The 12,702-nt window shown below is 36.4% G+C and overlaps 2 protein-coding genes across 2 annotated transcripts; both read left to right on the top strand.

Moving 5' to 3' along the window:
- The first annotated feature begins 4,720 nt into the window (after positions 1–4,720).
- LOC125853328 (uncharacterized) lies at positions 4,721–5,290 on the top strand. The gene has a single exon (XM_049533001.1). It carries the CDS (start codon positions 4,721–4,723, stop codon positions 5,288–5,290), a length of 570 nt encoding a protein of 189 aa, XP_049388958.1.
- Positions 5,291–10,165: 4,875 nt separating this feature from the next.
- Positions 10,166–12,183, top strand: LOC125853318 (uncharacterized). The gene is made up of 3 exons (XM_049532992.1): positions 10,166–11,403; positions 11,477–11,555; positions 11,644–12,183. The coding sequence occupies exons 1-3, from the start codon at positions 10,166–10,168 to the stop codon at positions 12,181–12,183; spliced, it is 1,857 nt and encodes a 618-aa protein (XP_049388949.1).
- The last annotated feature ends 519 nt before the right edge of the window (positions 12,184–12,702 follow it).

Raw genomic sequence — 12,702 nt, 5'->3', positions numbered from 1 at the left:
CTTCAGCGCTTCCTCAACAGATGGTCTTGCTGGTAGGGACTCATGATTTTTCATGTCTAACTCAGGCTTCTTTAGTTTCGAACGATATTCACACCTATCAAGTGCGGCCACCAACTCATCATACTCTTCAATACCATCACTCTCAAAGTTCATCATAACCGCTGCTAGTGCCTCAACACCCAGTCTTTCTTCAATCTGCACCTCAGACCCTCTCAACTCTATATGTTATCGCAGATACCGATTGGAGCTCACTACTCTACTTCATAGACCTGCATATATTGAAAGTTGCCTCTTTATTGTTCAGTCTGAACTTTATCTTCCCCTTTTCCATATCAACTAAGGCACGCCCAGTTGCAAAGAATGGTCTCCCAAGGATGATGGGTACCTCAAAATCAACCTCACAGTCAAGAATCACAAAATCCACTGAAAAGATGAACGACTCCACTTTCACTAGTACATCATGGATAACACCAATGGGCCTCTTCACAGTTCTATTGGCGATGAGCAACCGCATCGCAGTCGATTTTGGATCTTCTAGACCAATTTCTTGTAAATAGACAGTGGCATCAGAGTAATGCTAGCACCATGATCACAGAACACCTTAGCAAAATGCAACAACCCGCTGGTACATGGAATAGTAAAGGCACCAGGATCCTCTTTTTCTGCACAAGGGATCTTGTAGCAATAGCACTACAATGTTGAAACCTATCATCATCTTCGAAGCTCACTGCCCTCTTCTTTGTCACCATATCTCTCATAAATTTTGCATACCCATGCATTTGCTCCAAAGCTTCTATCAACGAAACATTGATGGAGAGTTGTTTTAACATGCTAATAAACCTACAGTATTTGCGTTCTTCTTTCCTCTTCACTAACCTCTGTGAGAGGGAGGTGGAGGTCTAGGTATGGGGACAATTTTTTGAGTTACCTCCACTTCTTTCTGTGTCGCATTCTCGGACTCTCCACTTACCTCTACCATGTCATTATCTTTACTAGTCTCAATTTCCACCCCGGACAGCATAGGTGGATCAATGGTTTGCTTACCCCCTCGAGTAGTAACTATCATACAATGCCCATCATTCTTTGGATTTTGGATGATGTTGCTAGGAAGAGTGCCAGGTTGTCGTGGATTTACTGTAGTGGACAACTGAGCCTTCTGTTGCTCAAGATGCTTGATTGACACTGCATGGGCATTAGCTTTTTGACCAATACCAGACAAGTCATTTCTCATCTCCTTCACATTCTCATCAATTGCATCAAACCTCTTCATCATCTTCTGCATCATATCCTCAATGCGTGACATATTATCTACAACTTACCTAGTACTAGATTCCCAATTTTAGGAGGAACATAAGGTCCAACCCGATCATTTCTGTTGCCATAGTTGTTCCGATTATAGTTGTTGTCGCGATTAAAGTTTCCATCCCGGACATAATTATCCTCTCACTTGTAGTTGCCATAGTTCCAACCTTGATTTCCTTGATATTCGCGCCAATTATCCCTATTGGAACCTTTGGCATTTGTTCGGAAACCCCCCATCTGATCATTCACCGCATAAGTATCCTCTTTATAATTACGCGCCTCAACCGGTGATGGATTTCTAGTCAAATAATTCACATCATTTACTTTCTCCGCACATCCGTTCACATGCTTCAACACCAACCCTAGTTCGGTTCTCATCTGAGCCATCTCCTGACCAATCTCATATGCAGATTGGTTGTTTGTAGCTTGAACGGCAAACATGTTCCTCCCAATATCCGACTTTCTAGTGCTCCAAGCTTTGTTGTTTCGATTGATTTTCTCCAGTTTCTCCTCAATCTGCTCAAAAGTGCACTCACCATATGAACCTCCAGAAATAGTATCAAGCAATGCCTTACTGTTGTCATCCTGACCTTGGTAGAAATATTCCTTCAGCGACTCATCATCAATCCGATGATTCGGAACACCTCGTACGAAAGCACTGAACTTGTCCCAAGAATTACTCACGAATTCTCCAGGTAGTGCTAAAAAATTATTGAGTTTATCTTTGTGGTTTAGCTTCTTGGACACTGGAAAGAATCTTGCTAGGAACGCATCCATCAATTGTTTCCATGTGTAGATTGAATTATAAGAAAGCTCATTAAATCACATAGCAGCATCACCGGTTAATGATGTAGGGAATACTCGCAATCCAATGACATCCATGTCCAGGTCTGGTAGACCCACATAACTTTTGCAATCACTCCTTAGCTTGGCTATGTGAGCATGTGGATCGTTCGATGCCACACCCGTAAACAAGCCCCTTGCTGTAAGCATCTGATCAAATTGCTAGTCACCATAAATGTATACCCCGGCGATAGAGGAGGTCGGACAAGAGGTCTGTCAGAATAAACAAAATTAAAGTTTACACTATAGTTATCATGCAGTCTTAGCCCTGGTTGATCATGTATCCTCACTAAATCGCTCAATAGATTCTCAGCTTGAATCTGATTATTTTTATCACCAACCCTCGGAGGCTACAACCTAACACCATCACCTACTTCTCCTCTGATAGGATTAGCTGGCACTCCTTGATTATTCATTCTGAGCAAAGTTCTGTTCAATTCTGGATCGTAGGGAGAAAGGGGTTCTCCTTGACTCTGTGTACTTAGCATACACTAGAGTAGGAACCTGATAGAGACAAAAACAAAAGGAAAGGTAAAATTAGGAAATATTTGACTAAAGTTTAATAATGTAGTTAAATTTAAAATTCTAACCTTGATCAAGATAAGCTCATGAAATGTTGCAGCTATTTCATAATATCATCTTGACGTGCCGATAGAGTATCTAATTGTGAAGTTAATTTTTCTATCTGAGACTGCTGATTTTCTACAACAACTCCAGCTGCATCCAATCGTTTCTGCAAACAAAGTTGGACACTAGTAGCTTTCTCCTTCGTCTTTCGAAGGGAGTCTTCTAACTCTGTTGTTCTCCTTTGTGTTGCTCAATTAGTATTAGGTTTTGGACCACAACCGAGACCTTTTATGTACCCCGACTTTTTGCCGAGTATAGCATCCACAATTTCATCAATAGTCATGGAAAACTCTCCCGAAGTATATAGAGCTTTCAAATCAATGATGTTGTTCTAGAAAACATATAATTCAAATTATTTAAACTTATTATAATAACAAATAAATCATTTTGAATGCGACTAGAATATTTGCTTCTCACATAGTTAGCCTCAGCTTCTTCAGATGCCCAGCCTTTTTCATTTGAGTAATGTGTATTTTTATAGAACTCAATTCTATCAGGTTCGACCCCTTCAGATGTTGTGTCACCCAACAAAATAAATTTAAAAACTTATTGTAGTAAGCATGGGCATACAAACAACAATGAGAGATTTTCATGAATGAGCATGCATCAGGGGAGGAGCATGAGCATGAGCATGCTGAAATGGTCGATGCAGCTGAGGATGCAGGACATCATGAAGTTGCTAAAGAAAGACTTAAGAGGAAGGAATTCAAAAATTTTATTGGTGGCTTGGACAAGGATGTTGTTGGACCCCAATACTAATCCATTGATTGATAATAAAGGAAGATATAAAACTCAATTAGTGGGGGAGGGAGAGAAAGGAAAGGAAAAAATGCAAGAAGAGCAACACTGGTCTAATCCTGTAGGGAAATCTGCTAGAAAAGTGGCTCAACAGAATCTGCAGGAAGTGGGTACTTCTAATGGTTTTGAAACACTAGAATATTCTGGCCAAGTGGGCAGGAATGAGGCAGGTCAAGAGGATGAACTCAACAAACTGGTTGAGGGCATAACATATAACAATCCTACATTAAGTGCATTTCATGGAATGTGAGGGGGTTTAATAAAGTGCATAAGCAGGTTGAGTTTAGGAATTTTTGCAGAAGGAATAAAGCAGCTATTCTAGTAGTGCTGGAGCATAAAATAAAGGAGGGAAAGGCAGACAAGATAATTCAGAAAATGGTTGGAAAGTGAGAATGGGTGGATAATTATAATACTGATCCTAGAGGAAGGATATGGATTCTATGGGATCCAAATAAAGTGAAGTTTAGAGTGGATGTAGTTCACAAGCAATTCATCATATGTATGCCACGACTCAAAGCTCAGGGTTCTATCTAACAGGAGTGTATGGCATGCATACCATTGCTGATAGGAAACATTTATGGATTGGCTTGACGGAAGTTACAAATGCAGTTACAGAGCCTCTAGTAAGCATGGGTGATTTCAATTCTATTCTACATGGGGATGACATATTTGGTGGCAATGCTGTGATGGATAGGAAGGTGCAGGACTTCAAAAAGTTTATGGAGACAGCTAGCATGATTGGAATGAGGTGTTTGGGTAGGAGATATACTTGGACTAATGGGCACATTCATAGAAAAATAGATTGGATCCTAACAAATGCTACTTGGGTACATAAATGGGAGCACATTCAAGGACTCATCATGGAGCCACTGTTTTCAGATCATTGTGCTATGAGCTTTCCCTTAGGGGATCGACAGAATAGTGGGCAAAAATCTTTCAAATTTTTTAATCACATAGCTGCTGAGCACCCTGATTTCATTGGTGTTGTGAGGAAGGGATGGAAGGGTATGGCATATCCTACAATGAGAGGTGTATGGTAGAACTTGAGAAGGTAAAGGTGCTGATTCAGAAATTAAATACTAAGGAGTTTAAGGGGGTGACTGAGAGGGTAAATCAGAAATGAAAACAACTAATCAATGTGCAAGGCCTCATGAGTGATCCCCTAGCAGCTAGTAGGCAAGCAATGGATGAAAAACAATGCAAAGTGGAACTTGAGAGGTGGATAAATATTGAAGAGAGCATCTTGATGCAAAAGTCTAGAGTGCAATGGTTGAAATTGGGGGATGCTAACACCTCGTATTTTCATGCATGTCTAAAGTCAAGGAAAAGTCAGAAGCAAATAACACAATTGATGAGTCTTGAAGGCATAGTATTGTCATCTGGAAGCCAGGTTGAAAGGGAAATTACAAAGTTTTATAAACAATTGCTAGGTTCTGCAGCAACTAGTCTACCAACAGTGGACATAACTGTCAAGGGTGGTGGTAATGTTCTATCAAGAGATCAGCAGCTACAACTAGTTAGGCAGGTGGAGAAGGAAGAAATATGGAAAGCACTAGCTGGCATCAGTGACACAAAGAGCCCTGGGTATGATGGGTTTAATGCTTATTTTTTCAAAAAAGGGTGGTTTGTTATGGGAGAAGAGATAACTAGTGCTATTATGGAATTCGTTAATACAACAAGAGAATTTATGGGTTGTATGGGTCCATACATACTATGTTAAAGGAAGAGATATATGGGAGGTGGAACCTAAAATGGCCTCATGGATGATTCAGAAAGTGTTTAAAGCCAGGCGATATATAGAGAATGTTGGGATTAATGTAACCGATTTCATGGGGATGCATAACTTCTCTATAAAGAAGATGTATAAGCTGCTGCTAGGCGATTTACCTAAAGTCAACTGGAGGAAAATGGTATGCAATAACATGGGATGTCCTAAATGGAAGTTTATTCTTTGGTTAGCGTTAAAGGGGAGATTAAAGAGTAAGGATAAGCTTGGGCAATGGATGAGGGAAATTGATGAGGTTTGTCCACTATGTAGGAACGATGGGAAATCAGTACAACATCTATTCTTTAACTGTCCAGTTGCTGGTAATATATGGAGTTATTTATTACAATGGCAGGGCATTACAAGATCGAATCAAGGGTGGATAGAGGAAGTGCAGTGGGCTCAGCAACATTGCAAAGGGAGAAGCAAAGGTGCGAGTGTCTATAAAATGGTACTAGCTGCTGTTGTGTACCAAGTCTGGAAAGAAAGGAACAACATAATCTTTCAACATTCTTCGTGATCACAACCTGTTATCATCAAACGAATCACACATGAAGTGTTCCAAAGAGCTACTAGGTTACCTGTGTTAGTAAATTATATGAGAAAACTGGATTACTACCCAATGTGATGATTTGGATTTGTTAAATAGATGTTAAGAGGGATAGGGGAATATGAGGGATGCATTTGACATGGAGTGATACCACTCAATGCAGGTCCTAAGTTTGGTTTTTATTTTTGTATTGGTTCTTTATTGAGTTGTAAATTGCACATGGTAAATAAAATACTATACTTGCCAAAAAAAAAAGAGAAGTTGAAGCATTAGTAAAAAAATATATTGTTTAACTTACCATTTCAGCACGAGCAGCTACATATGCTTTTGACCCCATAAAATGGCTATATTTAAGTTTAGATAGATTGACCTTGTTTACTTGACATCGTTTCTATCATGAAAATAGAAATATAAGTAGATCAAATAACACTTAAACAAATAAAGTGTGTATATAAATATATATTTGAATATAGATCACCTTATTCTCTGGATTCGACCACATATCACAAAATATATTCCAATTAGTACGATATTTGACATTCCACATGTTTTTTAAAAAAAATAATAAATATCAACATTTTAAAAATAAATTTAACTATCTTGCCATTATAATAAAAACAATTCTTTATAAAGAATTACTTTATAGAAGTTTAAAATAACATATTGTAATATTTACACGCCACATTGATCCAAATTAAAATCCAATATCAATATCATACAAAATTAAAATGGTATGGTACAATGTTCCTCTATTCTTTTTTGGTACTATAATTCCATAATGTTTGGTTTGGGGAATTTTCAATTAGCAATTCAAGCTGTTAAAAAAACTTTCTTTTTGTATTTTATCATTCACGTGCCTCTACTAAGTGGAGTCAGGGAGTGTTCCACGTAAGACAAAAGGTGTACAAAATAATTTTAAAATATATTTTGTGAGAGGAGGTATTTTCACACGATATGGACGCAAGGTGCCATTCTGGGCATGAATAGCTGAAGTCAGGTCGAGTTTTGAAAAAGGGAATTTTGTCCAATGATATGTATACTCCCTAAGATAAATGTCAATATTTGGAGTGTTACACTAACTTTTTGTGGTAGAAACACGCAAGGAGTGACTTATTGAATGTAGTTTCACTACTATATTTGTTATTGAGACTTACGATCAACTTCAATCCACTCTCAATTAAATCTATCAAAAAGTGAACTTGGTATGTTTCCTTATGTTACTTCTCTTGTCTTCCCTCCTACATGTCGACATATGTTCTACTCGTATGGATCATTGGATATGGTTTCATTATGCAAGCACCAAACAAAATACTCATTTAGCGATTAAGACTTTTGGACCAACTAAAATTAACTAAATCATAATACATGTATTTTTGGCACAAGGTAAACTTCAAATTCCTCGTATTCAACTACAAAGAAGTATTTTTGTGACAAGAATGAGATCAAACCACGACCACTTGACTATCTTACGCAACAATTACTAAATATTTGGAAGAAAACTTATGCGTACAACTCCACTAATTACATGATTTATTATTACAATAGACATAACTCTTTCACAGAGACAATAATAGAAATAAACGTAAAGGGACGAAGATCATCTGTTTCACGGCAGTAAACGGGGTGCAGGAGTTGGATCTTTAAATCGATGGATTAAACTCGAATTCAACTCGAACGGAAAAAAAATAACAGATCAGGCAAAAATATAATTTTCTTTATATATATATAAAATATATAATCAAGTGAATAAAGTTGATAAGAAATAAAATTTAGGGGAACAAAAAGAAAAGTCATTAGATTAGTCAAATATATAAATGATTCATTACTCTTTTTTGCACTCTAATTTCAAAACAACCCAACATCTACTCTTATTATTTCTCATCCAAAACAAAAGATACCCATCTTTCCCATCTGTTTAGCTCTCACGATTCTCCTATGCAGTAGTTGTGGGACTTGTCGCCGATCTTTTTGCTCATACCTCCACCTCGCTAGTATATATTCAGGTAAGGTTCTATGTTTCTTCTCTCTCTTGTTTGCTATCAGAACCATCCCATATCCCCTTCAGGCTTCAAGCCCACATTTATGCAAAGTTACGTAAAATATGTGCTTTATTAGTGACGCAGTTTATGAGTCCCTATGAATACAGATTATTGTGAATGTTATTCTGAAATATAAACGAAAGTTCTAAACTTTTCAGAAGGGTTGAACACCCGTTCATTGCTGCCAAAACAAAGCTTACATTAGGATGCCTGCAACATGTTCGACATATTGTCTGAGAGACGATTTTGTTCACTAGTGAAGTCTGATTTACCGAGTGATATTAGGAGTTGATTGGGAGTGAGTTTTAGGTATTCAAGTAGGTTTTATACTACTTGGTCATATAGCTCAAGCAATGGCAGTTGCTAGGCTTAACAACAGTTTGATTGTTGTGGCATCTATTGTGTTTTCGGAAGACCTACGAAGAGCTTAAAATTAATTTTACCTTGTGAAGTCAGTTTTTTTATAGTATTTAATTATTATATGGTTATATGTTTGTGCATTTTATCATGGATAAGGGATGGATGCATGAACCAAAGTTCTCTAAAAGATATTTAGAGGGTGTCCAATCTTTTATGAAACTTATCCGAACTCGCTTTGATCGAAATACTAAAATTTGATGTCCCTGCCAAGAATGTTTAAATATAAATTTTCAAACACAAGATGTAGTATATGATGACTTGTTGTTGAAAGGAATTATGAAAGATTACGTGCATTGGATATACCATGGAGAACAATCACAAATGAGAGATAATGATGAAGCAATTGACAATGAAGATGAAAATGAGGAATGGATAAATGAAGAAAATGTCAGCCATAATGAAATACATGACATGTTAGAAGAAATCGGTGGAAAATCACAAGCTAATCAGGAGAGAACATCCAGTAACAATGGATGTGATAATTTGAGCGAGAGCGAAGCAAAGAAGTTTGACAAATTGTTGAAAGAAGTTGAATGTGAATTGTACCCGGGATGCAAAAAATTCTCGAAGCTTTCATTTGTTGTGAAATTGCTCCACTTTAAAGTGTACAATCAATGGAGCAACAAGTCATTTAATATGTTGTTAGAGTTGCTACGAGATGCATTGCCTAATGGTGAGACACTTCCTAAGTCGCATTATGATGCTAAAAACATGCTACAAGGTTTGGGATTAGGATACATTTCGATTCATGCTTGTAAATATGATTGTGTGCTTTATTGGGGTGAATTTAAAGATAGACAAGAATGTCCACAATGTGGTACTTCAAGGTGGAAAATTGAAAAGGGAAAGGGTAAAAGGATTCCTCATAAAGTCTTACGATATTTTCCCTTAAAGCCGAGACTTCAAAGATTATTTATGTCAAAAAAAACAAGCACTAACATGAGGTGGCATAAAGAAACATATCTTGATGAGACGAATGTGTTAAGACATCCAGTTGATTCTGAAGCTTGGAAAGAGTTTGATAAGAATCATACGTGGTTTGCACAAGAACCACGTAATATTAGACTTGGCCTCGCGACTGATGGTTTCGACCCATTTGGGAATATGAGCACAAACTATAGCATGTGGCCTGTAATTTTATTTACTTATAATCTTCGTCCATGGAAATGCTTTACTTATCCATTTATGATGATGTCACTACTTATTCCTAGTCCTCAAGCACCTGGAAAGGCTATTGATGTTTACTTGCGGCCTTTGGTTGATGAATTTTGAAAGAGTTATGGAGTGATGGTGTAGAGACATTTGCTGCTTCCACAGGGGAGTACTTCAAGATGCATGCTGCTATTTTATGGACCATAAATGACTTTTCAGCTTATGGTATGTGTTTATATTTCTTATTGTTCAATATGTCTAAATAATCTCCAGCCTAAAAATTCTTCATATCAAGCTGTAACGGCTCTCCTGATCTTTGTCACTCCTTTATAATATAGAGAACGTAATTACTTTATCACATTTCATAGAAATGTAAGGAGTAATGAGAGGATAACTCTTTAGTTTTTTTATCAACTCAAATAAGTAAGTTTCACCTCAACTAATTTAAGTAGTTAGGTTGACAAACTTTGATTGTTTCCTATTTATTTATTAGCATTTGGACATATTTTTGTTCCCATTATTTATATGTTTCTAATCTAGGATACTCTTCTTGTTTAAGAAGAGCTATGAACATAAATTTAATAACAGGGGAACACATAATTGTAATAGCTAACATATATTATTTCTTTTGTAGTAGGTAATTTATCTGGATGGAGTACTAAAGGATACATGGCATGCCCTACTTGCAATAAGGATGCACTGTCACAAAAGGTAAGAAGTAAAATTTGTTACATGGGTCATCGTCGGTATCTTAAACCTAGCCACGCATGGAGAAGAAGCATGCAGTTTGATGGGAAGGTAGAAAAAAGATTGAAACCAAAAGAGCTCTTAGGAGATGATGTCTTACAACAATTGGATCTACTCAGTACTTATAGACCAGGAAAACACTCATATAATAAGAAAAAAAAGCGTCTTCCTATAGTGTTGAATTGGGTGAGGAAAAATATTTTCTTTGAGTTACCATACTGGAAGAGCTTGAAGTTGCGGCACAATTTAGATGTCATGCACATAGAAAAAAACATTTGTGAGAGTATTTTAGGGACATTACTGAATATTGACAGGAAAACTAGAGACACAGAGAAAGCAAGAGAAGATCTTAAGGATATGAACATAAGAAAGGAACTATGGTTGCAGCATGATGATTCTAGTTATACAATGCCATATGCTTGTTATAACATGTCAGAAAAAGAGAAAAGAGAATTTGGGGAATTTTTGAAATATGCTAAATTTCGTGATGGTTATGCTTCAAATATCTCAAGGTGTGTAAGTACAGATGGTGTTAAGTTAGCTAAACTCAAAAGTCATGATTATCATGTTTTGCTACAACAATTGCTACCTATAGCTATTCGTGGATTTGGAAATAAAGATGTCTCTTTAGCATTGATTGAGTTAGGTCATTTCTTTCAACGGTTGTGTTGTAAGACATTGAAACGAGATGACTTAGAACAACTTGAAAGGGATATAGTTATTATATTATGTAAGCTTGACATGATCTTTCCACCTGCTTTTTTTGATATTATGGTACATTTGGTTGTACATTTACCACGAGAAGCTATGTATGGGGGACCAGTCCAGTATCATTGGATGTACAAAATTGAGAGATTTTTGTGTAAGCTTAAGCGTTATGTGCTAAACAAGGCGCGACCAGAAGGTTCTATTGCAGAAGGTTATATTATTGATGAATGTTTGACATTTTGCTCTATGTATCTTACTAACATTGAGACTAGATTTAATCGTGAAGATCGAAATGCTGATGGATCTAGCAACAAAGAGGAACATGTTCTGGACATATTTTCTAAAAGTGTTAGACCATTTAAAGGAGAATATGATGCAATACCGAAGAAAGATCTTGATATGGCTCAGTGGTATGTGTTAAATAATTGTGAAGAAGCAGAGCCTTTTCTACAGTAAGTTTTCCTATTTATCTATATTGGTTTTCTGTTATTTTAAATTACTCATCAATTCATTTTTCCTATGCAGGGAACACAAAAATGAGTTGTTAAACCAAGATGTTGTGAATATAGAAGAGAAACATTTTTCTTTATGGTTCAAAGGGAAAGTAAGTGATTTTAAAATGACAATCGTGCTGTGTTTAAGTATAACTTTTTCTTCTTTACTAATTGAATGTAATAAATTTTTCATCGTAGATTATGCATTTGTGTAATAAGGAGAATTCAATGTCTATCAAGAAGTTATATCCTTTGGCAATGGGACCTGATGTTCGAGGAAGGAGATATCCTGGTTGTATTGTTAATGGTGTTAGGTACCATATTCAAAGTCGTGATGAATTACGTAAAAGTCAAAATAGTGGCATAGTCGTTGAAGGCTATCATGAAAATGAAGTGATTGACTTTTATGGTATTATAGTTGACATTATTGAGTTAGAGTATATAGAAGGCAATCGAGTTGTTCTATTTAAATGCAAGTGGTTTGATCTTCGTAAAAAACTTGGGATGCAGAAAGATAAAAATTTTACCAGTATAAATGTAAATAGATTTTGGTATGAACATGATTCTTTTGCAGTAGCTACTCAAGGAAATCAAGTATTTTATATTTGTGATCTGAAATTGGGAAAAAATTGGCGAATTGTGCAAAAATTTCAAGATAGACATATATATGATGTGCTAGAGATGCAAAATTCAAAGGTGGAAAATGATGAATTACACACTACTGATGAAGTGTATTAAGATGTGTCAATGGAAAGTAACATGATAGATGTTTCTATTGAGGATATGCTGATCCAATTACATAGAGATGATGTTGATTCAATTACCTTGGATTCAAGTGCATTTGAATTGAAGGTTCAAACAGAACATGAAGTTGGTTACAATATCGAAGATTCTAACCTAGAGGACGACACTATAATTGAGTACATAAGTGATCTTGATAGAACTGAAGGCACTACAAGTATTGATAAAGATGAAGATGGTGACACAGATGATGAAGATGACATTGATTTTTTGATGTAACTTCATAACTGTAGGGGCTTACCTTTCATTGACTACGACTAGTGCGTCTCTCCTTCTTCTTCCAGGTATGTATTCTATTATTCTTGTTCCTCATCATCTCCTTCTTCTTCTTCCTCGCTAGAGTCTGGCTAGAAAAATAATTTCAAACTTTTGCTCGCACTCGTTTGACTGTTTTCTCTGTTTCATTAGACTTCTATTGGAGTTTTCTCTATTTTTATAATTTTGGGTGTGGTCTGG

This window comes from Solanum stenotomum, chromosome 1 (genome assembly GCF_019186545.1).
Source record: "Solanum stenotomum isolate F172 chromosome 1, ASM1918654v1, whole genome shotgun sequence".
Classification (NCBI taxonomy): domain Eukaryota; kingdom Viridiplantae; phylum Streptophyta; class Magnoliopsida; order Solanales; family Solanaceae; genus Solanum; species Solanum stenotomum.
Note: the sequence above shows the minus strand (reverse complement) of the source record. Positions and strands in the feature narration are given on the sequence as shown.

Bases quoted from the DNA above. Each gene is read 5' to 3' on its own strand.
- LOC125853328 (XM_049533001.1), top strand. From the start codon at position 4,721: ATGAGTGATCCCCTAGCAGCTAGTAGGCAAGCAATGGATGAAAAACAA.
- LOC125853318 (XM_049532992.1), top strand. From the start codon at position 10,166: ATGGCATGCCCTACTTGCAATAAGGATGCACTGTCACAAAAGGTAAGA. The intron at 11,404-11,476 runs GTAAGTTTTCCT...TTTCCTATGCAG, and splicing joins GAAGCAGAGCCTTTTCTACA to GGAACACAAAAATGAGTTGT. The intron at 11,556-11,643 runs GTAAGTGATTTT...TTTTCATCGTAG, and splicing joins CTTTATGGTTCAAAGGGAAA to ATTATGCATTTGTGTAATAA.